We start from the raw sequence: 15,157 nt of genomic DNA, 5'->3' as shown, positions 1-15,157 counted from the left end.
GTCTGCATGCGTACACACAAGTCCATAAAAGAATGTCAATGGAATTCATTAAAGTGTCTTAATGACAACCAAAGCTGAATAAGGTTTAGGCTTCTGCGGTGATTCCGTGTAGTTTGGCATAAAGGTACCAATGTGCCGGAGGAATATTCTGCTTGCTTCTTCTGTCCGGAAAATAAAGGCTCAACAAATTCGTCTGAAACACTGGGATTTATCTATCAAACTACACGCCGTCACATTCCGCAGAGGCATAGTCTCCTGGTTTCACCCAATGAGAACACGCTACAGCATTTCCGAACCTCATACAAACATACAAAAGGGGGAAAACTCATACTAAACTTCCCTATTTCTTTCCTTTTGTTTTCGTTCTTTCTTTTGGCCTCTCTTTCTTCTTTAACCTTTTAAAGCAAAGTTGTGACTATATGTACCACATGATTAACATTTTAAAAGGCCTGTACGTATTCTAACCACTTACTCTATTTATGTTTTTCTCATGTTTCCAATATAAATAGTGATTATTTTCTTAAATTTCGGTTATATGTCCGTTTACAGGAGGCGCAGTGTGTTTTCTGTGAAGTATGAACTCAGCTTGTTAATGCTACTGGAACGAATTTCACGCTTCGACTGTTGCGCCGCCATTCTGCTGTTGCTACGGATACGGAGCTCTTTCTCTGTTCGATGTGCAACTCCGCCCGACTCTGTTCGTCTGCTCCAAGAGGGACCACTCTAGCTATACACGAAGGACCAACTGACTAACTAACTAACTAACTAACTAACTAAGGATGTGGTAGCAGAACCAAATCCCGCCATTTTACATGATGCTGACCTAGTTCACTCTACCTTCCATCCTCACAATATTTTTGTCCCAAACGCCCATATTACTGATGATTACTCTTCTCTTGGATATGACGTGTAGTCTGGCAGAACTTTAGCGATGTCTTGTCACTCTGAAGATGGAGATATGTTCTTCCGAAACGTCGACGGCGATATACCAGATTACAAGGCGTCACATCCCCAGTCATCGGGCCCGAACTACAAATCTCATGTTCTGTCCTCCAAGTAGTCATTTTCCCACAGGTTTCCCCACCAAAATTCTGTATGTATGTGTTACTTCATACCGCCCGAGTGCGGGATCCACGCTTCGCACCCCGGTGACGCACTAATTGTTGCAGCTATAGGCCCGGCGTTTCTCCGATGACGGCCCGCGATAGAAAGACTGGCTGGGCAAGGAGGTTAGCTGGACATGTATATAAACCGCAACTGGATGGTCGGCGAGAGTTTCATTCTCTGTTGTGCCAGTGACAGGACGGAGGAGCAGACCGAGCACGGGAGAAAGTTGCAGGTAGGTGCCGGAACACAGCTGCTGAGGCACTGCGCAGACGTCAGCGTCGTCACGGGAGCCATTCCTATCTCGAACTGTTCTACACCTGTATTTGGAAGGAGCTCGCTTCGAGCTATTCGTGGTGCTCCTCCCAGACAAGTGTCGGGATAGCACTTGCATTAGGCCCCAACCGCTAACTTCGAAGACGTTTTCAATTCGTCCAACCCCGGCCAGTCAGTCGTCATTCGCCTTACTGAAGGGGCAAGCTCGGGTACAGATCCACGCTGAGTTGTGTTGCTGTACCGTCACGTGTAGGGGTTTTGGATTGGATATTCGATTTATTGACCACTTATACATACTACTCGTAAGTAAAAGTAATTAGAGCCCCACCGCTAATCTTCACAGTTCACAGATCACCACATCACTCGCTAAGTCTTTTCCAGCCTGCTGTGTCTTCACCAACCGTTCCCTGGCAACGGATTCTAACAGTGGAGATTCGTCAGCTACACGAGCTCGGGTCCTTTCTTCATAGCCTCCCGTACAGAATTAAGTTCTTACCTTGTCCCTTGCTTATAACATCTCGGTACGAACAACGGAGAAAATGCCGCTCTCCTATTGTGCCAGTGTTACGTTCGCGTCGATTCGTTGCTGCGGGAACGCGTTTACCGACCCGTTGTCCAGAAACGGCCGTGGTATATCCGCCCATTTCGCGGTCGTTGCATAGCAACGGTTCTACACACTAGAGTATGAAGTAAAATGACAAAGTTGTCTCTACGTTTAATTACTTAAGAACCAGTCGTCCGTGAAGGTATAGCTCCACCATTCTTGACGTCTGCACTAGGTGGAGGTGAGTGGTCAGATTCACGGCCCTGCTGCTCTGTCCTCGAGGAGAGAGCCCCGATACCCATTGGACAGGGACTGGGTGGGCCCCAGAGACGGTCTAAACGTTGTGGAGAAGAGAAAAAAATCAAACCCCGGCCATCCAGTTTGTGGCCCATCGCTGCTCTTTGTGTTATTGTATATGGTTGCAAAGACCGGTCTCTCGCTCAGAGGACATAGAAAAATGTGAGATGCTAAGAGTAAAGACCCAGGCGCATGTCCATCCGTGCCCAGACGACTTCTCACAGTGAGGTACCGGAATTAGACAGGAGCAAGATACATACAGCATGCACTAACGATAGTAAAGATGCATACAAAATACTGGACACGCATGAGTGGGAAATAGCTCTCACGAGACATGTGCATAGTTGGGTAAATAATATTAAAACGAATCTTGGAGAAACAGCTGTGTGAACAGCTGGGTTAGGCTGATTCAGGGTGGACCTTCTAGTTGCAGTTTCCTGGAGTTTGCTGTTTTCATCACAAAGGAGCAGAGAACCACTTAACAGCCTGACGCACTTTTACCTTGCTTTCTCTCGCTCGTTTCAAGGTCCACTCTCGACATCAGCCCAGTCATCCTTCTCCCTTTCTAACTGGTCCGGCAGCCACATGTGCCCCTCACCCCTCAAAACATTGACGCAGGAGCTCCATTTCAACAGAAGCAAGCAGAGCACACATATATATTTCCCTGCCCTACTTCTCTGTCACTATATGTTTCGGCCGTATACGGCCATCATCAGGTGAATGTCTACCTCGCCAAAATCTTTCCACTGTAACTTAAAATCATATATCGGGTGTGGACACGATGCTGATTGCTAGTTACAACATAGAATTAGAATTCAGCTATCCCTGTAATAGGCCCTGGAGGTCCATAGGGTTGTGAGGCGTCGAGGCTCCCACATTTTATCTAGACAATCGGCTCACAGATGGCGGTGAGGTTGTCAGCCTTACGCGTCAGCCGCCTTTTACCTCAAACAAGATTCCTGATACTAATTTCTGTTCGAGGCTGAGTCGACCCCAGGATCATAGTGCGGCTGGAACGAATAGGTCAATTTAAAAAACCTATGACCTCGTCGGGAATCGAACCCGCCACCTTCCGGCTTGTAGCACAGTTTCCTCAACCACAACATGAAAAATTAGAATGAAAACTTCTTAAAAGTTACTCTCGATTGCAGTCTCCAGCTATTCACAGAAATGTGTATATTTGCCGATGCTGGATCTTACTGAACTGCATGCCTTTGTCGCGGTGGGTATTTTGTGTAATGTGTAAATATAAGAATGCATATTTTTGTTGTTGTGACAAAGGAATGCTGCGCAACGATGACCAACATCGGCAGATATACTCTCAGAACGAATGGCTAGAGACCGCAACGAAGAACAACTTTCAAGAAGTTTTCATTCTAACCTTAATTCGAAATGCATTTCAATTTGTAACGAACCTCACGTTCACATCCAATACGTAACTTTATTGCACAGTGGAACAATGGCACTTGATGATAGCCATATACGGCCGAAATATGTAGTGAGAGAGAAGTAGGGCAAGAAAATAAGTTTCATTTCAGAAGGAAATATACGTATGCAAGCAACAAGTTTGTAGCTTGTTTAATTTCCAACCTCTGATATGCTAGAAGTGTCAGCTTCTGTAATTGTGTGCCTTCCATGAGCCGCTTGTTATTCAATGCTGCATTCAAACGTGTGAAGCTATCGTCATGTGAGAGCAGCTTCATACTGTAGCGTGTAGAGCCGTTGCTATGCAATGATCGCGAGATGGGCGGATATACCAGGACAGTTTCTGGGCAGTGGCTTGGTAAAGACGTTCCCGCGGCAACATACATGAATATAACAATGGTACGGCAACAAAGAAACGGTGTTTTCTGTGGTCCGGGCAGCGGCCGTTGCTAGTTAACGGCGTGGTAAACATATCTGCGACAATTAATCCAGACGTAACAATAGAAGAGCTTTTTTTTCCTACGTGGTCCGTGCCGAGATGTGTTATAAGCAAGGAACAAGGTTAGAGCTTAGTCAGTTCTGTATGGGAGTCTGTGAAGACAAGACCTAAGGCCGGAGGCAGAGGAATAACCATTTTTGAGCCGTTACTAGGAAACGTCAAATAACAAAACATTAGACTGTGTGCTCTAGTGAACTGTGAACTGTGGAACTAGCGATGGTGCCATAGTTATTTGTAGTACGACTTGTGAGTGGTCAATAGATCCCATATCTAATCCAAACCCCCGTCAATAGTCACTCATTCACGTGACAATACCATGACTATACTTACTTCTTGCAGCGTGGAGCTGCCCTGCAGACCGCCCTGGCACTTTCATTTCAGGACAAGACACGCGGTTCCCAAGTCTTCATTAAGCACAAGGATGGACCAGTATCCCGATATTAGTTTCTGAACTACTCAGTTCACTGTTCTGTGGCGCCACGATCCTGGGGTTGCAGATCCGCAGCATCCAGACGGGCTCTAAAGGCCACACAGCCACCCGTCCAATGGTACGGTACTGGAATCTTTCCCCAGGGGTTAAGCGGCCGGGGCATGAAGCTAAACAGCTAGTTATCACTGTGCTTTCCAGTCAATTCGACTCATATCCATCCGAAAATTCTACTAAAAGAGCCTATCCCAAAGTAAACCTTAGGCTGAACTCAATTTTCTGAGCAATATTTCCATTACACCGAATAACATGGTTCCATCTGCATGACTCGTTCGCCAGACTTCTTTGTGGCTGACCTTGCGACGCTGTCAGTATGCAGAATACACGGCCTTAAGGAGCGTCGTACTTGTTGCGTGTGTTTCTTGGTTGCTTGGTTTACTATTTGACTCTGAGGATGGATGCAGAGCATTCTTCCGAAACAGTGTAAACTTCTACCATACTATAAGGCGCCACAACCAGTCACCCCTCTCAGAGCCTCAGATCTAGCCATGGTGTTACTTTTCTTTCCCTTGGCACTACAGTCCCAGTGGACCTAGGCCTACCTCCATGAACTTCTCCGTTCACTTCGGTTCTTCTAGATCTTACACGTTCGGTAGGACTCCTTGGGCGGGTGATCAGCTCGTCGCAAGGCCTCTACCTGCATACAAACACAGAAAACCGCGCACACACAAACTAAACATTCATGCCCTGAGTGGGATTCGAACCCACGATCCCGGCTTCCGAGCGAGCGAAGACAGTACATGCCTTAGACCGCTCGGCTACCGTGACCGGCATGGTGTTACTTACAATCACTAATTAACTGAAACATACAAAACTATTCTCCTACCGAAAGGTGCAAACTACGTATTAAACTGAGATTTGGGGAGCAGGGTGCTGAGGGAATATCTGGAGCTAAGAGACGGGGAAATTTGTACTCCACAGAATGTTATTAGGTTTTTAAAATTAACGTAGACTAAATGGGTGAGGCCTGTAGCACGCATTATATATATATATATATATATATATACACACACACACACACACAAGTTTAGTCGAAAAGCCGGAAGGGGCGAAATCACTTGCGAGAAGTAGAAGGGAGGATAATATTAAAAAGGCTCTTAAAGAAATGTTGTGTGACGTGAACCACAGTGAGCCTCTCACAGCACAGACAGACCGAAGCTCCCACGCTCTCGCCCGGCCACGTAGCGACGCAGGAATGTCAATGGCGCTATTGGTACAGCGAGATATTGCAAAAACTGCAACGTGGAACTTTTCCTTAAAAACAGAAACAATGCAGCTTTCTCCCCGGGCCAGTGAACCGCGAGAGGCAGAGTTGCGACATGCCTCTTACTTGCTCACAGCTGTGATATGGCATGTGCCGACGTTTCGGACCACAGATCTTCCTGATGGTTATTTGGTCGACCCTGAAAATTGTGGCAGTGCGTTCCTCCGAAACGTTGGAACTTCCCTACTACACGGCGTCACATCCCACAAGACAGTGCGCTTTATTTGTGGCTTATTTAAGGGCGCTGTCAGTAGCTCAGGGAACGCAGAACCGAATAACAGGACATGACGCGAATGGAATTGGATGTAGCACAATTTGAGCTTCTATCTACGAATCTACGTGCATGTTTATCTACCTACCTCTCTCTGCCTACCCACCTACCTATCTATATATCAATGGCTCTACAGCCCTTGTGGACCTTGGCCGCATTTCAGTTTCTTGATCTTTTACACCCTCGGTAGACTCCTTGGACGGGGAATCAGCCCTCCGCAAGGCCGCTACCTGCACACAGATATCCATGCCTAGAGTGGGATTCAAACCCACGACCCCAGTGCCTGTGAGTGAAGAAAGAAACGAAGCCGGTCTCCGGCCCGCTATTGGGACCCCGGAATTCCCAAATACGAGTCAGGAGAATCGAACCACTCGATAGTAGTGGTAGGACGCGTAGATGGGAGGTTGTGAACAGGATTCATCTAGCTCAGGATACGGACATGAATATTGCTACGAATTTCTTGAGTAGATGAACAAACATTAGCTCCTCAAGGACTCTCATAACTGCAGTTACAAAAGGGTTAACACGATCCTCCTTAACTGCCTGTGTAGGATGAAGCTGTTTCTGCTGCTAATCGCAGTGGGTGTAGCGCTTGCGCGAGGTGTACCCGAGGAAGAGCGCGAGAAGAGACAGGCCGGCTACTACCAGGGCCAGGGAGTGACGCGAGGACCGCAGATCAAGCAGTTCGCCGCGACGCGGTTTCCAGGTGTGGGGGGGCCGTCGCCGCAGGGGTTTCGGGCAGCGCAGGTAGACGAAGACGATGAAGAGGAAGTGGTGAGCCGAAACACAGTGGCTCCGTCCCCCGGCCCGCAGGCGCTGCTCCTCGTGCGACAGTCGCACCCCACGCCCCAGCCCCAACCCATCTACAGGAGGCCTGTAGCTACAGACAACAGCAGGGACTACCAGCAGACACAACCGGTTCGCCGCCCACCGCCCCAGCAGCAGGGAGGTCGCGGAGGACAGTATGCCGCTCAGCAACTACAGGCAAGTGTCTATTTACGGAAATGCGTCATGTGACCTCACAAATGTTTACTGACGTTCCGGAAGAATATGCCACCATCTTCAAGGTCGAAGCGCAAGGAAGGAAGCAATCAGAACTTCGTACTGTATGCTTGTCTAGCTTGCTCTTCGATCCTGAAGATGGAGGTATTATACTAGTCCGAAACTTCGGTGGACTGCTACCGAAATACATGGCATTATAGCCACAAGATCGTACTTTTTATTAAGTTGAGTCTCATGGGCAGTTATCAACATTTCAGAGGAACATACTGCTTCCATCTTCAAGGTGGAAAGGAAAACATGTTTGTGGAACACGTAAACTTTGGAAGAAGCTGATGACTGGTTGATTGAGGTAACAACTGGAAACCTGAGGTTCAAATCCACGTGTGTTTCGGGAGTTTGTTTCATAATCGCAACTTCCAGACCAGCTCCGAGCATTGCCTAGCCTTCTCTTTCTTCGAGGGTACAGTGACCGAAGCGTGAAGCTGACTACAATGTCTAGCAGAGAGGTTAATCAGTTTAACTTTGTCCCAGGGGTTAGGCCCTGTTTTGGTTCCCAGCAACGTGCGCAATCCGTTGGCGCCAATGTGAAGAACACGCGTCTGTGAACAGGGTCAAGGGTTTCGCTGCCGACGCACCGTTCCGTCGCTGCAAACTTGCGTGGATAAAGATAGCGCACGAGAAGGAAATGTGGAGGCATGCGTCACATCGTGATACGAACAGATGAGAAAGGCCTGCATCTGAATACATTGGGCTGCCGACGTAAAAATGACTTTTATTTATGTACGGTTTATGTAAAAAGGCTGTCAGTAATTCAAACTGGCCAAACTTAATGAATATGAAACTGCATAAAATAGTTTTGAGAAGTCTGAGGGTCGCAGACATAGAAGGGATGGCACAGATGTTCAGGTACGCAGTGGATGTTTTGTGGTTAATCCGGCAGCCCCACTCTCGGTGCAGAGGAACCGCATGCGGCTCCGGAGCCACAGTTTGGCCACTTCCCTTACATAACATCCAGCAATAGGATGACTAGTGAATGACGAATTCGAAACTGTGTGGAAGGAAGCAGCCGTGGCCGAACTTAAGGTACTATCCCAGAATTTTAATGGACGGACTCGAAGGAGTGCCAATCGCAACGTTCCGTTCGTGTGTATCGGAGAAGCAGACAACAAAACAGAGAAAATTACGAAATTCCAGCAACTCCATTACATTAAGGAGACTAGTGAGCGGGCCGGTGTGAAGGCTCTCGGTTCGAATCTCAGCCCGGACACGAGATATTCGTGGTATTCTTCAGTTCCTCCAGGCAAGTGCCGCATTAATACCTCATTAGGTCCTGGCCGTACCCTTTATTTCATCAACCATCATACCATTCGACGCTACAGAGTCTAGATACTGAGCGTCACAAAATGAAATACGAAACAAGACTGGGAAGAACCGGCCGCCTACTTTCATTTGATATAACACGGACCGCAGAGAAAACGAAAACATGGGCAGCAAGGTGATTTCGTAAGCCTCTTTTATTTTTTCAAAATAAGAAAAATAGGCTCAAAAATAAAGAACATTTAACTGAAATGAAAGCAGGGAAAGTTAAAGTGGAAGTTGTCTTTAGAAACATGCCAGCTACGGTAGCGAACGTACTGAGGTGGGGCGCTGAGAGCGAGAGTGAACGTAAGAGAGGGCTGGAAGAGTAACCTGGAGGCAAGTTGCTACAGACGCAAAGAAGTGCGACATATACTGGAATATCAAAACGCGGAGGAATTCGTTACGCTTTCTATCTCCGTGCCAATCCACTTTCTCCGAAATCCGAGGATCGGGCTTTCTACTGCCAGTAGGCGGCAGCGGATTGTGACGTCATAGACAGGTCAAGGTCACTGCAGCTGTAAGAGAGGCGGTGGAATTTATGCAACAATGTCTGGCGAGTGACGCACTCTCTGCGCGTGATTCTCTGTTTCGGAGGGCGGAGGTTAAATTGGTTGAGACACTACGCTACAAGCCGGAAGGTCATGGTTCGATTCCCGATGAGGACATTGGATTTTTCAATTGGCCTAATCCTTCCAGCCGCATTGTGGCCCTGGGGTCGAATCAGCCTCTAACAGAAATGAGGACCAGGATTGTTCCTGGGGGTAAAGGGAGGCCTAGTAAAAAATAAATTGGGAGGCATGTGAGGGAAAGTGGTCGTGGATTAATTTGGTGGGTTAAGCTCTTTTCTAGAATCTGATGCCGTGTAGTCTGGTAATTTGATGCACCATCTCGGCATTTATCTGCAGCGACTGTGGAAAACCATGAAGACGTCAGTAAGAATAGGCGGTCTCAGCGCCGAGATCTGAACCCGAGACCTCTGGAATGCGAAGTTCGAAAGCTGACCACTGGACCGCGATGTTCAGTCACCTACTTTCATTGGTGGATTTTTTCCACGCCATATTCAGCGGTAATACTGCCACGAGTAGGCCTCGTGAGAAACGGACGTTGATATTCAAGTAGGCGAGACTTTAACGCTTTAAAGCCCATTGGAAATTACACGCATCACCTGATTTAACGTTACAAAACACTACATTCTGCCTACACAGTGTGTTCCGTATGGTTCTTACACCAAACAGCATTAACCGGTTGGTGTTTGTAACGGAGACGCGGTGTTTCCTGTGAGGTACGAACATAATTCATATACACAGTGCTTCTGGAAAGTAATGAGACAATTTCTGTCTCGTTCAGAAGATAGTTAGAGACGCGAGAAGGAATTTGTTGCAGAAGGAAGACAAATAAATACCCAGTTTTATTTAGAAATGAAGAAGCCAATGCTGCCAAGAATTCGATGGGTCAGACCAGACTGGTTCTTGTTGCGCGAAAATGCAACTGCATCTAATATGATAATTGTTCGAATATTTCTTTCGCAAAGGGGGGTTACTGGCATCAGCCATCCCCTTTATTTAGCAGATTTGGTTCCGGCTGACTTTTCTCTTTTCGCGAAGTTAAAAATGAAGATGAAAGGGACTCGATTTAATATCATTCAAAATATACAAAAGAATGTGACCCGTCATCTCAGCGAGATAACTGCACAGGAGTTCCCAGGATTGCTTAGAAGAGAGGCGTAGCAAGTGTACAGTCTCTCCCATGGGAACTACTCCGATTTTCAGAACAAATACGTTCACTGAACTTACGCCCTTTTTTAAGTATAATTTTGTAGCATTACTATCCAGACGCACTGCGTACATTAGCTATATGTATTTAGTTACATAAACATTATGCTTCATCATCATAGTGTAAATCAACAATTCGTTCACAAACAGCCAGGACCGTGAACACTGTTCAGGCCATGCACAACTTCCATGCCTGAAACTGACGGAGCAAACCGATCCCCCCCCCCCGAAATTTCTTTGTCTCAAGCATTATGCTATGGCTGGCAAACGCCCAGAGGAAGGTACTGATGTTGGACCCACTGGTGGCGCCTCATGGTAGTCGTAACTGGACTGCAGACAACTCCCGGGAAAAAAATTATGCTTCAAAGAGCGAAGTCACATCATCATGCTGTTTTTCTTTCCCTCTTATCTCATAGATTATGCTTTCATAACAGGCGTCTAGCACAACGGGTCACGAGAACAAGTCTACAACGCATGGCACAGCCTATTTAACTTCGCTGTTTCAGCTGGAGGAATTACTTAGCGTGTAGAATAATGTGAAAGTTGCTTAGAGAAGCAACTGGAAGCAAGCGATCTAGGCTTCGGCTCTGTTTGGCCATTCGTCTGAAGGAACCATACTGGTCGCTATGTGTCTTGCGTGTATGCAACCTAAAGTTCCGGTTTCGGGTAAAATGCTGCTGGTCCTCGCCAGCACAGCATCGCGGCACCCATGACCACACTGTTGTCTCGTGACTCTTACTGAGGTTTATCTACGTAATTACAGTTAACAATTCGCTTCATACGTCACAGGTAACACTGGGTTTTAATCACAGAGACTAAGCCCTGCAATTGAGATACAGCGTGTTTTCTGTGAGGTAGACTCTGGATTATTAAATATTGTTTCAAAGGATGAGATAAACTGAATTTAGGGGGGGGGGGCGCTGTAGCCTACGCAGACTGCGCGATAAATCTGAGCTGACAGCTGGCCGCTCGGTCCGGCCGCAGGTGTCGCGTTGAGCAGGAAGCTGATGCTAAGCAGCGCGTGACATTTGTACACAGCAGCCGGCGAAAGTTGCAGCTGGGAAAGGTCAAGTAGGTGAAACGCCTGACAGGACGGCAACACATCGGGCGCTACTGTCCTGCGGGTTTGTTTCCGTGAGTCACTGGGAACTCTTAATAACTTACCCCTTGCAGGCATTCAAACCACACTAATTCTTACCAAAAAATACCTAAATTATTGAAGCTGCTTCATTGTAACGTCCCACAGATATCTCTCTCATGAATGGTATTGTTTACATTGATGAACATGAAATGTAAAAGTGGGCCCATTTTAATTGGCAACTGAATGAGAAGGACATGTATTCAGATACCACCTGATGAAGATCGCTGCAGATTCGAATGTGTAGTGTGAATGGAAAGTAAAACCGAGTACTGGTACCTAAATGTCGGCCTTATAATAAGTCAGCTGTCGTGCTGACGGCTCCTAAACATACCTTTAAAATAAGAAGAAAAAGACAAACTGTAAAGGACGAAATACGGGGTAAAAATAAAGAACAAGGACTAGAGGGAGGTCCAAGACAAGAATGCGCATGAAGGAAGAACTGCAGAAGAGAAGTAACGACGAAGAGCACGATATTCTAGGATATGACGCCGTNCTGCATGCCTCACATGCAGCCCTACCATTGTTAACATCAAAATTTCACCCTAATATAGCTCTCCCAACGTTAGCAANAACTTCCTGGGGGTAAAGAGCGGCCGGCGCGTAAGGCTGACAACCTTAACGCCATCTGTGAGCCGATTGTCTAGAAAATGTGGAAGCCTTAACGGCTCAAGCCCTATGGGCCTCCACGTCCTATTAAGGGATACCTTTACTTACTTTTACTTTATTTTGCAGAACGTAAAAACCGAGCGGGTTGGCATAGCGGTAACGCTCTAGACTCGCATTCAAAGGTAGTACTGTGTTCGAATCTGGACCTCGACACCGGCTGTTCTGAAGAATTTCGTAGTTTTCTTCAGTCTATCCAGACAAATGCCAGGATGGTACCTCAATCAGGAAACGACTGCTCCCTCCCAATTCAGCACCCACCTATCGTCATAACATACCGCTACTGGCTACGTGTGTGTTGCAGGAGGAAGAGATCGAGAAGGAAGAGGAGGAGCCGGACCGCCTGTCCCTGCTGCTGCCGCAGTCCAAGTTCGACTGCACCGCGAAGAAGACAGGTTACTACGCTGACGACGGGCTCAACTGTGAGGTGTTCCATTACTGCCAGGACAACGCTCGGCACTCGTGGATCTGCCCCGAGGGCTTCGTCTTCCACCAGGCACGTACTAACATAACTCGGGAGCACCCAGCTTCCTGTCCAATGGATACCGGGAGTAATCTAGCCCAGGACGTGAAGCTGACCACGTATTTTGATCTCGCGCTGAGGTTAACACTTCCACTCCTCCACAGACCTTCATGGCATGCTGCTTAGGGATACCTTTACCTGTACTTTAGTTTTATGCAAAAATATTAGGGCGATCACAAGGAGAATGGGATTGGCGACACATGTAGCAAGCATGCAGATGAGATTTTCAAGCACACGTTTAGTCAGAACACCAGAAGGGAAGGTACTACATTAATTACTCTTACTTACTTACTCATGGAGCTGAGCCCTTCTTGAGGAGCCGCCAATTCTGCAGGTACTCAGGAATTTCCCAGCATTTTATGGAACCCGAAGGTTCATTACCGTGTTCACAAGAACCTTCCACTGGTCCCTATCCTGAGCCAGATCTATCCAATCCATACCATCGCATCCTATCTCTCTAAGATCCATTCTAATATTGTCCACCCATCTACGCCTTGGTCGTCCCTGTGGTCTCTTTCCTTCCGGCTCTCCCACCAATATCCTATACGCATTCCTCGTCTCCCCCATTCGTGCTACATGACCTGTCCACCTCATGAGACTAGCAGGGTGTGAACCGGAATTATTTGGCGCAGGATAGACGCCACTAGCGGGCTCCTGTGAACATGATAATGAACATTCGGGTTCCATAAATGGTGGGGAATTTCTTGACCAGCTGAATGACTATTAACTGGTCAAAAAGGAATCAGATTCACGGATTTCGTTTAACAATTTCAACATAAAACGCTCAGTAAAGATGGAAGTCATTTGAGAACCACAATCTGTAAGCTGTTACTTGTTTCAACTTCCATCCCGTGCCACTTTTTGCCTGCCAAAGTAGACAACGTCCCCAAGGCTGGCAGAATTTCCACAGCCGTCAGGGCACGCCACTGGGATAAGCTACATACTGGATGTTTTTGTTCAATGTCCCATAACGTGACTTGTAAAGGGGAAAAAATAAGTTTGTCCGTGTGCCTAATTAATTAAGCACGACTCCACACACACGTATGGAGAACTGGTTGTCAGGCTCCACATATTCGTAACCTCGGCACCAGATGGATAAATAGCTCCACGAATTATAAAACCCCGGCAGTATATGGATGTGAGTGGTCAACCTCTAGCCAGACCGCTTTACCTCTCAGAGAAACAGCCCCGGTACTACTGAATAAATGGCTAGGTGCCTCCCAGAATCGGTCCCGGAAAGGGCTTATAAGAAGGAAATATCTTGTCCCTGCCGTCGCTACAGCGACTTGCATGCTGATAACTTGTGGTACTGCTCAGGTGCACCTGATCTGCATGCCGCCCAGCGGGGAAAACATCTGCCAGCAGTCCTCGCAGTACCACTTCGTGAACGACTACTTGTACCGACCGATCAACGCAGAGGAGGCGCAGACCAAGCCGAATGTGACACTGCGCTACTCGGACCGCTACTACCCCGACTCCTATTATGATCCCGCGGAGGAGCAGCCGCGTCCCGTGCCCGCCGCCGCGACTCCACCACGGGCCAGGCCTGTCCAGGTGCAACAGCCCACTCTACGCCCAGTGCAGTACAGGCCGCAGTCGCCTAGCAACCAGGTCTTCCACTCCCCTGAAGAAGTCAACATTCCCCTTCAGCAGCGTCGCCCCGCACAGCCGCCTCCACCGCGGAACTTCCAGGTCAAGGAGGACGACTTCGAGTACGACGACGCGCCCTTTAGAGGGTAGAAATGCATCTCCACCCACTCGCTTACGCCGGCTTCCATTTCCGCAGGGGCGGGTTCCTTCTTGTGGAGCGGAGCCAGAGCGCCTGGGGCGCCTCCCTGCCACTTCTCTTCAAGACGTAGACGCGAAACATAAAGTTCTGGTAGCTTGTTTAATTTCCGACCTCTTATGATGGAAGTGTCAGTCCCCTTAATTAATTATGTGCGTTCTATAAGTTGTTTGCGGTTCAATTCTGCATTCAAAAGTGTAAAACTATCGTTAGGTAACGACAGCGGCTTCAGAGCCTGGAGCTGCCCTCCATACCGCCCCAGTACTTTCATTTGAAGACTATACACTGATAGGAACCGCCACAGAAACATACACAGGTATTCCCGTCTTGCCTGATTGCCATTACGAGGCAATGTCAGATGGCACTAACGCAGATACTTGCTGGCGCGCGGCCATCCAACGGACAGAGTCTGTGCGACCTGCAGCTTAGTCCATCTACCCTAAGCAGAAGTCGGTGATGAGGATAATCCGCAGTTTTAGTGTGCAGCATGTGAACCACTGCAGTCGACAACCGTTTCTCATACATGGATAAGCCGGCAGAGTTTGATTTCAGGGCAGCATCTGCAGTGGACAATTAGTAGCGAACACTGGTTATTTATCACCATTACTCATCAGTGCACGAACAGTTCTGTGTATAAATGGGCCATTTTATGTAATAAAACTCAAATCGTTCGTGACCTTTGTATCCTGTTTGGCAAGAACCTTTAGCCTTCAACCAGAAGTGTCACTCTCGGAAGCGTATGGC

The 15,157-nt window shown here is 47.6% G+C and overlaps 1 protein-coding gene across 1 annotated transcript; it reads left to right on the top strand.

Annotated features, from left to right (window-relative positions):
- Nucleotides 1–1,288: 1,288 nt before the first annotated feature.
- Nucleotides 1,289–15,089, top strand: LOC111863275. The gene is made up of 4 exons (XM_023849454.2): nucleotides 1,289–1,339; nucleotides 6,719–7,151; nucleotides 12,409–12,600; nucleotides 13,945–15,089. The coding sequence occupies exons 2-4, from the start codon at nucleotides 6,720–6,722 to the stop codon at nucleotides 14,365–14,367; spliced, it is 1,047 nt and encodes a 348-aa protein (XP_023705222.1). The 5' UTR covers nucleotides 1,289–1,339; nucleotide 6,719; the 3' UTR covers nucleotides 14,368–15,089.
- Nucleotides 15,090–15,157: the final 68 nt, after the last annotated feature.

This window comes from Cryptotermes secundus, unplaced genomic scaffold (assembly GCF_002891405.2).
Source record: "Cryptotermes secundus unplaced genomic scaffold, Csec_1.0 scaffold929, whole genome shotgun sequence".
Lineage (NCBI taxonomy): Eukaryota > Metazoa > Arthropoda > Insecta > Blattodea > Kalotermitidae > Cryptotermes > Cryptotermes secundus.
This window is presented reverse-complemented; position numbering and strand designations above follow the sequence as displayed.

Bases quoted from the DNA above. Each gene is read 5' to 3' on its own strand.
- LOC111863275 (XM_023849454.2), top strand. From the start codon at position 6,720: ATGAAGCTGTTTCTGCTGCTAATCGCAGTGGGTGTAGCGCTTGCGCGA. The intron at 7,152-12,408 runs GCAAGTGTCTAT...TGTGTGTTGCAG, and splicing joins ATGCCGCTCAGCAACTACAG to GAGGAAGAGATCGAGAAGGA. The intron at 12,601-13,944 runs GCACGTACTAAC...GGTACTGCTCAG, and splicing joins AGGGCTTCGTCTTCCACCAG to GTGCACCTGATCTGCATGCC.